The 13,350-nt window shown below is 51.1% G+C and overlaps 4 protein-coding genes across 4 annotated transcripts; 2 read left to right on the forward strand and 2 right to left on the reverse strand.

Moving 5' to 3' along the window:
- Positions 1-592: 592 nt before the first annotated feature.
- On the reverse strand, positions 593-3,336 carry ASPBRDRAFT_42667 (ENTH domain protein). The gene is made up of 5 exons (XM_067624847.1): positions 2,860-3,336; positions 2,545-2,782; positions 2,300-2,490; positions 2,136-2,247; positions 593-2,085 (listed from the first exon to the last, which is right to left on the reverse strand). Exons 1-5 carry the CDS (start codon positions 2,905-2,907, stop codon positions 833-835), a joined length of 1,842 nt encoding a protein of 613 aa, XP_067480154.1. The 5' UTR covers positions 2,908-3,336; the 3' UTR covers positions 593-832.
- Positions 3,337-3,712: 376 nt separating this feature from the next.
- On the forward strand, positions 3,713-6,503 carry ASPBRDRAFT_206747 (uncharacterized protein). The gene is made up of 4 exons (XM_067621781.1): positions 3,713-3,851; positions 3,917-4,566; positions 4,615-4,776; positions 4,832-6,503. The coding sequence occupies exons 2-4, from the start codon at positions 4,144-4,146 to the stop codon at positions 6,239-6,241; spliced, it is 1,995 nt and encodes a 664-aa protein (XP_067480155.1). The 5' UTR covers positions 3,713-3,851; positions 3,917-4,143; the 3' UTR covers positions 6,242-6,503.
- Positions 6,504-6,715: 212 nt separating this feature from the next.
- Positions 6,716-7,841, reverse strand: ASPBRDRAFT_65192 (40S ribosomal protein uS17; the record flags this gene model as incomplete). Its single annotated transcript, XM_067628516.1, has 3 exons — positions 6,716-6,917; positions 7,077-7,315; positions 7,667-7,841. The coding sequence occupies 3 exons, from the start codon at positions 7,839-7,841 to the stop codon at positions 6,849-6,851; spliced, it is 483 nt and encodes a 160-aa protein (XP_067480156.1). The 3' UTR covers positions 6,716-6,848.
- Positions 7,842-8,270: 429 nt separating this feature from the next.
- On the forward strand, positions 8,271-13,095 carry ASPBRDRAFT_124133 (kinetochore-microtubule binding complex subunit SPC105; the record flags this gene model as incomplete). Its single annotated transcript, XM_067617669.1, has 4 exons — positions 8,271-8,513; positions 8,585-8,942; positions 8,996-11,607; positions 11,665-13,095. 4 exons carry the CDS (start codon positions 8,271-8,273, stop codon positions 13,093-13,095), a joined length of 4,644 nt encoding a protein of 1,547 aa, XP_067480157.1.
- Positions 13,096-13,350: the final 255 nt, after the last annotated feature.

Here is a 13,350-nt window from a genome sequence, read left to right on the forward strand (position 1 = left end):
GGTTACTTCAGTAATAAGACATTGTTACAACCCGACAGATAAGCGTGCCTCTCCCTCATCCTTGAGCAGTACCAAACAATCTCGACTGAGGATTGGCAGTATATCTCCTATGAAAGCAGCTCTTTCCGCAGAACAACTGGAAGATCAACAATGGATCGAGAATTTGGATACAAGCCTACCTTACCTCATAACCACAGTAGTCACCAGCTCCATTCTGACGGTCAGCGATGTCTAAAGTGGCTGCCTGAATGTCAGGTTAGAGGACAAGCCACATATTTCGCGCCCCCAAGGAGCCACGAACAGCGAGCTGGCTGCTTCGCTGTTAATCGAATACAGAACATATCCCGTAGGCAGAGACTACTATCTACTTGGTCTATGCAGTGAGAGCTTTCCATACAGTGGGAACGTTTACTTATACTGGAGTCAGCCGGGCAATGGGTCACCGTCGGTCAAGTAGGAAGGCTTCACAAAGACCAGGCCGTCCATCCCCCTTGCTGATGGCCGACACCCATGCGGACTCGTCGCAAGTACGGAGTTCTCTGCCTATTTTACTGGCTAATTGATACTCACCCTAGATACAGACCGGGAAATATTTCAAACTGCTGCAATCCTGTGTTATATTCTCTTGTCACTGGACATCTGCTATCGCTACATGGTCAACGGTCGGGCCCGCACTGCGAGCCTCGCCATTATGCTTTCAAAACACTCAATCAAGAAACCCAATGCAAGTCAATAAAAGAGTATTATGAGGGAAAGGAGAAATAGTTATGTTCTAACACACTATTTTGTTTGCGTGTGGCGTTGTAGAGATTAAAATCCTTTGTAAGCAACGTTATGATAGCCCCGGTCGCGGGAATATTGGCACCGTATCCAGCTGCTCCAAGCCTCCCATCGTGCCCTGTTGCCCACCGACATGCCATCCTTGGCCTGTCTGTTGGTTCACAAAGGCACTCTGGCGGAAAGGATTCGTGCTCCCTGTAGGGTTTGGACGGAGAGGAGCCGCAGCAGGAGGTTGCAGGCCCTGTGGCTGCGGTGGGGGAACAGAGGAGGCACGGGCAAACGGATTGGTTCCCGTTCGCTGAGCTTGAAGTGGCGCTGGCTGTTGGGGCGCTTGCGCCTGTGCCTGCGGGAAAGCTTGGGGAACACCGGTTTCGAGCTGCGGGTTGACTGTTGATAAACGTCGTGCGAAGGGGTTCGTATTTTGACGGTTTAGGGGGGTGGCAGGCGCAGCCGATCCGGTCGGCGTGCTCACTAACATTGATTGTCTGAAAGGATTGGTTGACTGTGGCTGCAACTGCTGCTGGGCCATTGGCATTTGTTGCTGCTGGGAGAACGCGCTCATGTCATGTTGTGGGATGGGAGCGAGGTTTGACTGGAACCCGTATGTCTGGGGCTGCGCCGAATACCCACCAAATCCGGCCCCGGTGTGGTTGGGTTGAAGAGGTTGGGGAGCCAGTTGCTGCTGGCCAAACTGCTGAGTATTCTGCGGCGCAAACTGGTTCCCAAACGCCGCTTGTTGGTCAAACCCTGTCGGTTGGGGCTGTTGGAAGCCTGTCGGTTGCGCGTAGAAAGCCTGCTGCTGCGGTGGGAATCCTGTTTGCTGGAACTGCATCGCCTGCGGTTGCTGCTGTAATTGCGCTTGCTGGAACGGATTGGTCTGGGCCATCGGCTGCTGGTTCTGCTCGATTGAATCAAAGAAGTCGATAAGGTCCGATTGGTTTGTCTTCTGTGTCTGTGGATTCGGCTGGGTTTGAGGCCGGGCCGGCATAGTGTTTGAGTTGCTAACAGCCCGATCGCCTGTCGCAGTTTTGCTCACAGGCGGAGGAGTCCCGCCGCTCTTCCCTTGCTTCCGTGCCAAATATTCTCGCCGGCGAAGGTTGAAATCCGGGTCATTGAGATCGTCCTCCAGAAGCCGCGTCAAATCCGTAGAAGCATGTTTGAGCTTAGGGATCTCCAATCGCGTCGCAGACTGGAAATGTCTGGCAACTCCCAGAAATTTCACAACTTCTTCCGTTTGGACCGTGAAAGTCTTGTATATTTCCAATGCACGTTCGCTGTCGGGTCGAGACATTTCAAAGTAATGCTCTGTGCAGTCCAGTTAGAGCTTCCCACGTTTGCTTGAGCAGAGCACCTACCAAGAACGTTTATTGTTCCCTCGTTCATCACCGAATACAGGGTCAAAAGATCCAAGGTCAGTAAGCGAAATGCGGTCAACGATATCTCGTTCTCGACGTCGTCGGTGAGAAGCTGAAACGTGTCAGTCATAACGGCCATGATGCAAGGGAAGGAGATGACCCACGTCACATTTGAGCAGTGCATGAATTTGATGTTGAACTATTTCTGTTTCCCTCAGAAGTCCCTTCTCCACTGTCAGTCTCTTCATTCGACCTTGTCCGCTTCGCACGTAGTCAGTCTTTGTATCCTCGAAAGCTCGCGCACGCGCAATGAGATAGTCGGAATATCTTCGAATATTATGGCCTTGCGATTGTACTGTAACATCGAAATGTCAGCAAGCCCCTCGTACAGGTTCTGATTGTCTCCCACCTTCTGAGAATCCACTGATCGCAAGCTTTCTGGGGTTCTCTGCCATATACTGCAATGTAGCATCCAACTGTCCTTCCCTTATCATCAGGTGGACAACAATAAGAGCTTTGAAAACGATTGTCCATGTTGAGTCGCGAAGTCGGAGCTGCAGCGTCCGAAATATCTCTGCAACACCTGCCTCGCCTGTATGAGTCGCGACAAGGATATGTTCAATGTATTTGGATTTGGGGGCCGCAAGCTGTTGATGAGAACCAGATTGTCAGCACTTGCGCGAGACCATCCATCCCCTGAAAAGACACGGAATCTCCTACCAACCTTTATCTTAGTGGCTCCCTTCACCGACTTCTCAAAGTTGTGAGACATGTTCAAATATGGCTGTCCTCCGTCACAGCAATTGGTCGGAAACAGAAATCAGGGGAATCTGGCAGGCAGCTGGATTCGAGGTGGAGGGGGGTTTCGGGGGGGAACGATAACCAGATCGATCGAAGATGAGAGGGTACCAAAACTATAGTCGTGTTCTGAATGCTTTGCCCACGCCAATTCCAAAAATAATCATGATGCGTCAAGTTGCCATGTCGCGGAACTTGTGATTCTTACGCAGCCTGTCAATAGTGAAGTGGGACGGGGTCGAAGTGCCGACTCCTGGAGAGGGGGTCGGAACTTTCGGTATGACAGGGATGATCTGCCAGATAATCCCTCAGAAGAAGGGTGGGGGTTCCAAGAAATGAAGCGGTCAAGCGAACAGGAGGGGGGAGCTATGATGAACGACTCGGGGAGAGAGCTTCAGGCAGTTCGGGGTGTTGGACTTCGAAGCGGCATCGCAGTGGAGCGCCCGGTTGCACCCAACTAGGCTAGGAACCGCCTAGTGCTGTTTGGGTCGGTGCGATGATGTTATCCGGCGAACTATACGGACCACGCTGGTGAGGACGACCTCTCTCAAACACAAGTGAGAGATGGGAGTTGAAGGTGTCACTCGTAGTAGTAAAATTATTCGAATCATTCTGTCATAATTAATTTTATCTTTTGAGCCATAAGTTGTGTCTCCAAGTATGATTCTCCAAGTTATGATTATAGCTCTGCGATGTGTCCTCACGTGACTAGATAGTATATATATCCTGAACTGCTTTTCTACTGCAACTACCAGTATACTGTCACAATCGATCTCAACAGAAAACCTAGCACCAAACGACTTATATGTGATAATGACACCGAAATCATTTGAATTTACTCGTACCCAGCCTAGTGAGCTCTTACAGGCATAGGTTTCAGTAGCCACACCCAAATCGATAATACCAGTTGTCAGAATAGTAGGCATTCGTCTATTTCTTATCCTGTTTTTCATGTACAACCAGAGTATTAACAGTACTTATAGAAACTTGTATCCATGTTTGACTTTGTAGTATCTCAAGCTACGTTATTACTATGGCTTTCTCACTTTTCTTCACTCACCAGTCCCTTGCTCACTGCAATATCCCCCACTCACCCCACTTTTAGTGGTGATATTTTTGTGGCACACTTTTCTCTTGCTGAAGCCTCAGTCTAAGACTTTAGCATACTTTTCGATCTCACTACCCTTTCTTCCGCTACTAAGTTGCCGTGATGGAGCTCGAGACTGGTCTTGACTATAGGACCCCGCGACTTCAAAACAAATGGACACAGGAACAGAGACTATTCCTTTGCTGCCTGTTTGAGTTCTTCCAGAGAAACACGCGTGTCTTCAAAGAGATATTCAATCGCGTGTTCCGACTAGAGCTGACGGAATGTGGATTTACTAATGGCATTCCTTCAAGTACACTACGCGCGCAGTGGGCTGAAATGGTGAGATATGCATACCCTGAGTGGAGAGAGGTACAACAGCATACAACTAAGGGGCATAGGCGCTGGCTCCCCACCTTAAGACAGATTAAAAAGACTGCGAGGTTGCTAGGTCTATACATAGTCCCGAATTATATCGACGACAATGAAGAAACCTATAGCCAACGGCAGAGCTTGACACCACAAGTTGATTCTCAGGGCACGCTGGTATGTTTGGGACATTAGCCTCACAAAGCTGGATGCTAACTTCTCTAGAATCAAGTCCCTATGGTACAGCGCTCCGACACACGGGATGTTAGTGCTATTGAAGTACAAGCACAGGTGCCGGAAATCGTTGATATAACCCAGATCGATATTAGCTTATGCACTGGTGGCGACAAAGTCTGCTTCTGGTGTGTCCAAGAACAACTTTCAGCTGTGAGAGCTACCTGGTGTCTGATTAAGAAGCAATATAAATTAATATCACCTTCAGCAGGAATCTGAGAAAGAAAGAACTCATCCATATTGGACTGATGAAGTGCCCCCAGTCATATACAGATGGTCGAATATCGACAGCCAAGGCGTTAATTCAAAAACGCTAATTATGGCCGGTCTTTTTGCAGATGGACGCCAATTTTTCACACCCGGAGATATACCTCAAGAAAAGTTCAATGATTACTTTTCAAGACATGTCCACATTGAGAAAACACCATCTCCATTTATTTCTACATTCTGCTCAATGCTTGCGCCCGTCCACAGAGCACTCTGGAATAAAGAAGGTGCTATTATATCAATCATTAACACACAAAAGCTTGATACCGAGATATACTCCGCCGGAAGGCTTTTCAGAGAACAGAATTTGCGGATCCGAGGCTACGACGGTAGGGGCGAATTCTTAGTTTGGGGGAAGATACCACCTGCTGCTATAATCTGTGCTGTGAAAATAAGTACAATACAACAACTCGCAGATAAGTATCTTGATATTGGAGAATTTCTGCAACTTGAAAAACTAGCTTCATACAAGTACAACAGGAAGCACTTACATAGTGATTTAGCTAGAGGTGCCGGCAAACTTGACCGCACTTCAGGATTTGCAATAGGAAAATTCCTCTACTCTATCAATCTCCCAATTGAATTCAGCAGGAAGGTGAGTGAGGGCTTATTCCGCTCCTGGAGACTGAAGAGACAAGGGACTTGGGAGTCCTTCTACGAGGGAGTAGACGCTGGTTATGGCCGTTCTACACCATCTACCAGTGTCAGCGAAGCTGGACGTCCGGAGTCAGTTGAGATTTCGGATGACGACTCAGCCACCGAATGCGGGTCTGAGACAGAGGACGAGAATTTGAGTGATAGCGAACTTGAAGATATTAGTGTTAGCCCACCCTGCATGGGCCGCGAGTTATCCGAACGTTATCCCATATCGACTCCTGGCTGGTTCTTCATAAGGAACACTGATGACGATCTGACAACTGAAGACGAAGAAGCCAGTGGAAGTGGACGGGCAGTCAACCTATTCTCTGAACATGATCTTGACAGGTCAGCTGAGTTTATTGCTGATTGGCCTGAAGAAGACACTCAAAACTTGAAGCCCTTGGACATGTCTGAAATCCGTGCCCCGACTATCGAGATGTTTGACCCGGACACTGGTAGATGGGTCCAAGAACAAGCGACATTTCAGAATTTGGACGAGGACGACTGTCAATCCTACATGCAGCCACCATCCACCAATGGCACCCAGGAAATGCGAGGCATATCCGAGGTGGAAGGCGAAAGCGATATATTGCATGATATTGAGACTAGATATTCCGTCCTGAGTATGTCCCGTGAGTTGTCTGAGGACGTTCTGCCTCACATTCGTTTTGCGAGGGATCGAGAACGCCGAAGACGCTGGCTTCTTCCGTAGGCCTGTCCCTCCTGCCCCAGATGTGCAATGTCCTGCATTGAGGTCTCGACTTTATCAGGGGCTTGACATTCACGATTATTGAAAAGTGAAGCCAGGAGTCATCAGGGAGTGGACCGAAACGGTGCACGTTAGTACAAAGAGAAGGGATGTAATGTCTGATTAATTAACTGGAGGTATTTCAAAGGGCCACTGAAATGTACCTAAAGTTGCTCAATTACTGAACGAAGTGAACCAATAAACCTACGAAGGACCCTTAATATTGGCGCTAAATCAGCACGGACATGTGCCAATCTTAGAAGCGATAAGGAGCATTACAAAGAGACCCAGACAGGGAGCGACGGTGACTCGATTAGAAAGGCTAGATTTCACACTAGCATACTCTTTTGGAACTCCCCCTCAGCGCACTGAGCTCTCGTACAGGCATAAAAAAAAAGTCTATGTGGGAGAATCAAAGTAATTTTTTCATTGGATATTCCTTCCACAAGGGTACCTGGGACATGAAATCGTGAAACAATCCCAACCCGAGAAACTATTCCGTTTATATCCAGTCACGCCGCTGCCCTAGGTTATCTTCCTCGCGAAAACACACCCTTCCTCATCGAGACGCTTAGAACTTGGAGAAAGCCTTGACGGCCTTGCCGGTACGGGGCAGGACACGGAGGACGTTGAAGCGGACCTGCGGAGTATAATGTTAGCGCATTCGAGGTACACTCATGCGAATGTAGGATATCTTCAATAGTGCTGGACATCATCCATAGCCTTTCCCGAAGAACAGAAAAGGAACGCATTTGCCACCGGCGTCTAGAGAAGACACCCCAAGGAAAGTTTGACATACAGTCTTGCTCAGGGGACGGCACTGGCCGACGGTGACCCAGTCACCTTCCTCAACACGGAAAGCGGGAGAGACGTGGGCGGCAAGGTTCTTGTGTCTCTTCTCGTAACGGTTGTACTTGGGGACGTAGTGGAGGTATTCACGGCGGATGACGATGGTACGGTGCATCTTGGTGGAGACGACACGGCCGGTCAGGATACGGCCACGGATGGAAACCAGACCGGTGAAGGGGCACTTCTTGTCTGTTCGATATCAGTGATTTGTCCCACCTGGAATTTGGACAACATGACTGGACTTCTCCAGAGCCTTCGAGAGATGAGAACAGCCGGATTCCGCAAATCTGTCGCCAAGCGCTTTCTTTCCATGTCTGTTTTCTGATTCCTTCTCTTGTCGCATTCCATCCCGATCCTTTGCATAGAGTAGTTGCATTTATCGTAGATTCATGCTGGCGCTCCCCGGACACACATTCTTCTTTTTTTCCAAGCGGCATATTCTCATCTCCCCAAAGCCTCCGAAAGATTCCCAGTCCCGGTCCCGCATGATCGAAAGTCGATAACGCCGCAGAATCAAATTTCAACATAGGTCGTGCATACCGATGTAGCTGCCCTCAATGGCGGTCTTGGGGGTACGGAAACCAAGACCGACATCCTTGTACCAACGGCGGCCGGTGCCAACCTTCTTGCTCTTCGCCTGAGCCTTGGGGTTGACGAAGATGTGAGGCTGCTTCTGGAACGCACGTTCCGACTGGACGGTCAACTCGGTCGCCATTGTTGCGAGAATTCAGTCCGACGAGGAAGCGAAGTCGAGCTGGGTGGTATAATTCGTCGCGGAGGGTGGGTGTCGGGGCCTGCGGTGGTCGACGTCGATGTTGGAGAAGATTTATTCGACGATGGCGGATATTCGGCCTGTGAGTGTGCGATGGGGGCGCTAGCCTGTTTTGGGACTCGGCTAGGGCTATCCGTTTTGGTTTGTTTACATCCCCCGGTCACATGAGCGCCGACCGGGTGACGCGCGGGAAGCTCGAGGCCCAATCCATCTAAGTTGTTTATGGTGAAACTTAGGGGAGTTAAACTCATCGATTGTTGTCAATCCCGGACTGATCCCCTAACCATCAGTTGGATATCGCGGGTGACGCTATTTACTTACCTTCCTGAATATCTTCATCCTCTTTCATGTTCCCCCTCAATATAGACTCCCATGGCGTCCCGAAGTGACTCCGCGGGGTCTTCCCGCCCGCGATCTCGTCGCTCCATCGCCCATGTCCCTCGATCGCAGTTGACCTCTACCCTGGATAAGGAAAATGCAACAACAAATATCAGCTCTTCTCAACCGATTGGCGAACGTCCGAAGCTCTCGGCAAAGGATAAGAAGTCGCGCAGCAAGAGTCTGGGACCCGGTGGTCTAGATGCGCTCCAAGATTCAAATGGCAATCGACGCAAGGTAGTTCCGCACTCTGGCCCCCGATGCCCGTATCTGTCGCTCATACTAAGATTACTCGTGTCGCATTCAAGTCTACTGCAGCCTTTCCCCTCAAGTCTATTCTGAAACCCACAGTTCCTGTTTCTCCGGTTCGCAACATTCCCACGTTCGAGGAGACACGCAGACGGACTCCCGCTCGCGGTCCATCTCACAATGACGGCACCGGTGAAGCTCCTGACCAGGGCAAAGAGGGCCTGTTAATAGATTTCGATACCCCCGCACAACCCTCCGGCTCTGCTGGTGATGACAGATCCAATCCTTTCGACAGCTTCACCGCCGCTTCAATACGTGATGAGATGGCCGCGGTGAGAGAGCGCGAAGAGAAGGAACAGCGGGAGCGGGAGCGCAAGACAATACTTGAGCGAAGAGAGGCGCGCCGGAAATCCATGGGTTTGTGATACCATCCTTTTCGATTCTGGTATGAAGCTGACAGACCGCGACAGCAAACCGCCGTGTATCGTTTGCTCCCGAAGCAACATTGCACACATGGAATGTTGTGGAAATACCTGATGACTCGACCTCTTCGTCTACCTCAAACTCAACCAGGCGTGCATCTTCCTTAGCAAACCAGACCCCTGCGCAAAAGAACCCCGCGACAGATCCTCCTTCCTCTCCCGACGTGGACGCAGAATCAGACATCGGCTTTTCCCCCGTTCAGTACCCAGATCTGCAGCAGCTTCAAAACCGCTCAACCTCGTCCCAGGAAATGTCTTCAAGCCCATTCAGCGGAAGCTCGGCGGACGGTAGTGAATTTACTGGGCTACAAGGCTCTCAGGAAGATATCGACGACGATGACAACTCGTCTGTTTCTGGCTCTGACGGGGAAAGTACTGCGATGAGTATGGACGACATGACCGCTCGTTCTGCAGTTACAGCTAGGTCAGATGGGTCTGAGGCTAGCACTAGCTCTAGTGCCCGGCTGAACGAGGCTCTACGGCAAGCGGCCCGAGAGGCAGGCACTCGTGGTATTGAAGACGATGACGACGGTGACATGTCCATGGAAATTGCCGACCAGGAAATTACGGGCGCCTTCCAACCGTGGATAAAGAAGGGCGAACGCCAAAGCTTTGATTGGGAAGACATCAGCGCTCGACATGATCAGGAGAATGTACAGCCCTCAGGGCTCGTTGCCGACCAACCGGCTGAGATGGATGCGGCAAGCGACAACGGGGATGAAGACCTCAGCATGGAAGTGACGAATGCCATTGGACGTATTATTCCTGGTCAGCAGAGCCGTCGTCAGAGCACGAGGAGTCGCATATCACTTGGCGCGGAGACCGTATACGATGAACAAACCATGGAATTGACCAATGTCGTTGGGGGTATCGCACAATCCATTTCGCCAGCCAAGTCAACAGGGGCCAACAGCAACGCAGACGAAGATGAAGAGATGACAATGGAATTCACCTCGGTCGTTGGTGGCGTTCTGAACAAACCGTTCACGGCCAATGTCGCCAATGAGAACGACTATGGACCAGCAGAATCCTTCACGCCAAACGCCAAGGTACCAGATTTCTCTAGTTGGGAGAACGAAGACGATAACTTGGATGACGGAATGGACATGGAGATTACCGGGGCTATTGGCGGCATACTTCCTGCAGCCCAGGAGCAAACTGAACCGCAAGATGAGGATCAAACCCAGGGCATGGATTTCACGGCCGCCGTGGGTAAGATAATATCACCCCAAGCACAGCCTCAGGAGGCCGCCGAAGAAACTATGGAAGTAGAGCCAAATGCCGAACCGACTGCTGCTCGCCTGGGCAGCTCGCTCTTCCAGGAACCCGCTCAGCAGTCTCCTGCCAAATCACCTGCTTCCTTTCATGTCGCTGCTGTTGCTTCAGAGAATGGAAGCCCTAGCCTGGCGAGTGTGAGATCCAGACGGACCCGACAGAGCCTAAGCCATGCTGCTTTGAGCACGCCAACCTCTCAGACATCACAACCTTCTCCAAAGCAACCGACGCCACAGGCCAGCGGACTATCTCCTGCTGCTGATACTCCGTCTAAATCCACTGGTGACCAGAGTACATCGCCCGAGAAGCCACCACAGCCGAAGCCTGCAGGACCTACAAGCGAGAAAAAATCTCCAAGGCGTAAAAGTCTTTTCGAGAATACTGGAACTGGGGGGTCTGCTCCTCTCTTTGTCTTGCAACCCCATGGGAAGAGGCGATCTTCCGGTCTTGGGATCGATAAAGAAGGCCTTGGGTCGCCCAAGGTGGCTGCTATGCTTGACAAGCGTCGTTCGATAGGCGAAGAGGCACCGCAGTTCATCCCTCAGGAACCGTCTAAACAGGGAGTGCGCTTTGAGGATCCTGTAAAGCTTCAGGAGGAGGTTGAGAGAGAGCGCGAAGAGGAGGAGAACCGGGAAGATGGGCATTTCCCGCCCCCACCCCTCAATGATCGGGATCCCACAGCTAATCTGAAAGACATGATCTCAAGTCTCACCCCGAAGAAGAATAAATTGCGTGGGAGAAAGAGCTTGCATGTTGGCGCGGCTCGTGGCGTCCTCGGTAAACGGCCAGTCGAGTTGGATCTGGACGATGAAGATGTTGATAGCACACCAAAGCGTTTGAGAGGTCGTGGAAATGTGAGTCCAGTGAAGAACATCAGGCTTCCTGCACCGCCGTCAAAGGATGAAACGGTTGGGCGTGCAGCCCGTTCGCCTCTCAAACTATTCAGCGGATCCCCATTGAAGATGAGCACCACCCCTCTCCAGGAGCCAAAAGGCAGCTCTCTGGCGACCAGTCCGGAGAAACCCGGTCGAGGGTCCTCAAAGTCACCGTCTAGTGCCGAACCAACGGAGGAACAGGACGCTGTTGCTGAAGAGCCTGGCCCACAATTCGAGCCAATCCAGCTGCAGGATTTCCTGAACATGACAAACATCCACTTCATGGAGCTCACGACGACAAAACGGCGGCATACCACTGCGCCTGATAGTGCTACCAAGCGAGCAATGCGACTTTCGACTGAGAGCGAGACCAAGTCAAGTGCTTCTGACTTTGAAGCCTGCGTGGCAGCTGGTTTCTGCACTGTCCCCATGCTCGAGCTCTATCAACACGTAAGCTTCCGCGCTTCTATCAACATTGCTTTGATTGTCATACTAATAGTCCTATAGTCTTGCCGCGAACTGAAATCCTATATCTCTGAAGGGAGACAGATCATTCGCTCGATCGAAACCGAGACCTACGCCGAAAACCCGCCGCTGTTCCGTGAATACATGACAGCCCCACCAGACATTCGTCTATTGATGGACAACCAGTTCCGCAACGTCAAGACACACGCCAGACTCCAAAGCAAAGCCACATGGTACGAGTGGCGCATGAAGCTTCTCGAAGGCCTGAAAGATGGACTTGAGCGGCACGTGCAGGAGATGAAGGCAGACGGTGACATCCTATCCAAGCATGAAGCCCTCTTGACCGGAGTCGTACCGGGCCTCGAAGAGAAACACTCCGCACTCGAGAAAGAAGCCACGACGCTCCAGCAACTAGCAGACGAGATGGAGAACTGCGACCAGGACGAACTACGCAGTGCAAGAGAGAAGCTCTCCGGCGTGGAAGCCGAAATCGAAGAGAAGAAGCGGCGACTGCAGGAGATGCAAGACGAACTCCAAACCAAAACCGACACCATCGAGTCCGGCACGGTACTCAAAGCAGAATACACCGCCCAGATCGAGGAAGCAGAGAGAATCAAAGAAGAGTGCCGCGGCTGGAGCGCCAAAGAGATCAGCGAATTGAAAGTGTCCGTCCGCAATCTGGAGCGCCAAACAGGCTGGAGCATCATCTCCGCGACCTCCCCTCCAGAAGGATCCTCCGCTGGCCCAGCCATAATCATGTCCTATCGCAACCAGCTCCAACTCACCTTCCACCCGGCCTCCTTCCCCAATCCTCCCAACACCGATGCTAAATCGCCAATCGACCTAAAATACGCCCCCACACCCGATACCAAGCGCACCACCACAACCACCGCACAACTCTCCCCCATCTGCCTCCTAGTCCTCAAATCCCTCCAATTCCACATCACAACCACAACCACCACCACCCCGAAACACCTCCTCCAGTTCATCTCCCAAGCCTGGGACCTCACCCTCAAACTGGAAGAAGAAGCCCGCATGCTCGAATTCTGCGGCGTCACCAAACTCAAGCTCCTCGAAGCCAACGACTCTCCCTCGCTCCGCGCAAGATGCACTCTCCTCTCCACTCCGGGTGACAACACACCGCAAAGCCAGCGCCGACGCATCGACGTCGACTTTGCTGTCACTACGCGCATTTTGCACAACACTACCCATAATGACGAGGACCAGGAGAGCACTATTGACAAGAGCGATATCGGTACTCTAGATATCAAGACCGATGTGATCGCCAGTAAAGTTTACGGATTCGGAAGTGGAAATGAGGCTGGTCTTTCGGAGGTGGAGATGCGGAAGATTCTTTCGAAGGGGCTTCGTGGCGGTGGTGAAAAGAAGAAGGGTGACGATGCGTCTGCGTTGAAGCTTGGGGGTGGGGTTTGGAGTATGGCCGTTAAAAAGCTTAGTGGGGTTGTGTTTTAGTTGGGTGGTCTTTATGATGAGGTGTTTGGCTTGGGTTTTCATGGTATGGGGGGTTAGGTGTGGCTTTTCCTTTCTATTTCGTTTTGTAGGTATTTTTTTTTATTTACCGGTTATGTATATGGGGCTGGTGGTGTTTTTGGTTAGTTGGGGGTGGGTTGTTTTTATTACTATGGGACTAACAAGGGCTGGGGTTGCTGTTCTATGCCGTGTATCTCTCTTCTACGGGCTTACTGGTTTACTGGTTTACATACGGTA

The sequence above is a fragment of the Aspergillus brasiliensis genome, assembly GCF_001889945.1.
Source record: "Aspergillus brasiliensis CBS 101740 unplaced genomic scaffold ASPBRscaffold_5, whole genome shotgun sequence".
Lineage (NCBI taxonomy): Eukaryota > Fungi > Ascomycota > Eurotiomycetes > Eurotiales > Aspergillaceae > Aspergillus > Aspergillus brasiliensis.

What these genes read in the sequence shown, in the direction of transcription:
- ASPBRDRAFT_42667 (XM_067624847.1), bottom strand. Translation starts at nt 2,907, where the DNA reads ATGTCTCACAACTTTGAGAAGTCGGTGAAGGGAGCCACTAAGATAAAG. An exon ending in AGGGAGCCACTAAGATAAAG is followed by an intron (nt 2,783 to 2,859) that starts GTTGGTAGGAGA and finishes TCTCATCAACAG; the next exon opens with CTTGCGGCCCCCAAATCCAA. An exon ending in ATGCACTGCTCAAATGTGAC is followed by an intron (nt 2,248 to 2,299) that starts GTGGGTCATCTC and finishes GACACGTTTCAG; the next exon opens with CTTCTCACCGACGACGTCGA.
- ASPBRDRAFT_206747 (XM_067621781.1), top strand. Translation starts at nt 4,144, where the DNA reads ATGGAGCTCGAGACTGGTCTTGACTATAGGACCCCGCGACTTCAAAAC. An exon ending in TTGATTCTCAGGGCACGCTG is followed by an intron (nt 4,567 to 4,614) that starts GTATGTTTGGGA and finishes TAACTTCTCTAG; the next exon opens with AATCAAGTCCCTATGGTACA. An exon ending in TCCAAGAACAACTTTCAGCT is followed by an intron (nt 4,777 to 4,831) that starts GTGAGAGCTACC and finishes TATCACCTTCAG; the next exon opens with CAGGAATCTGAGAAAGAAAG.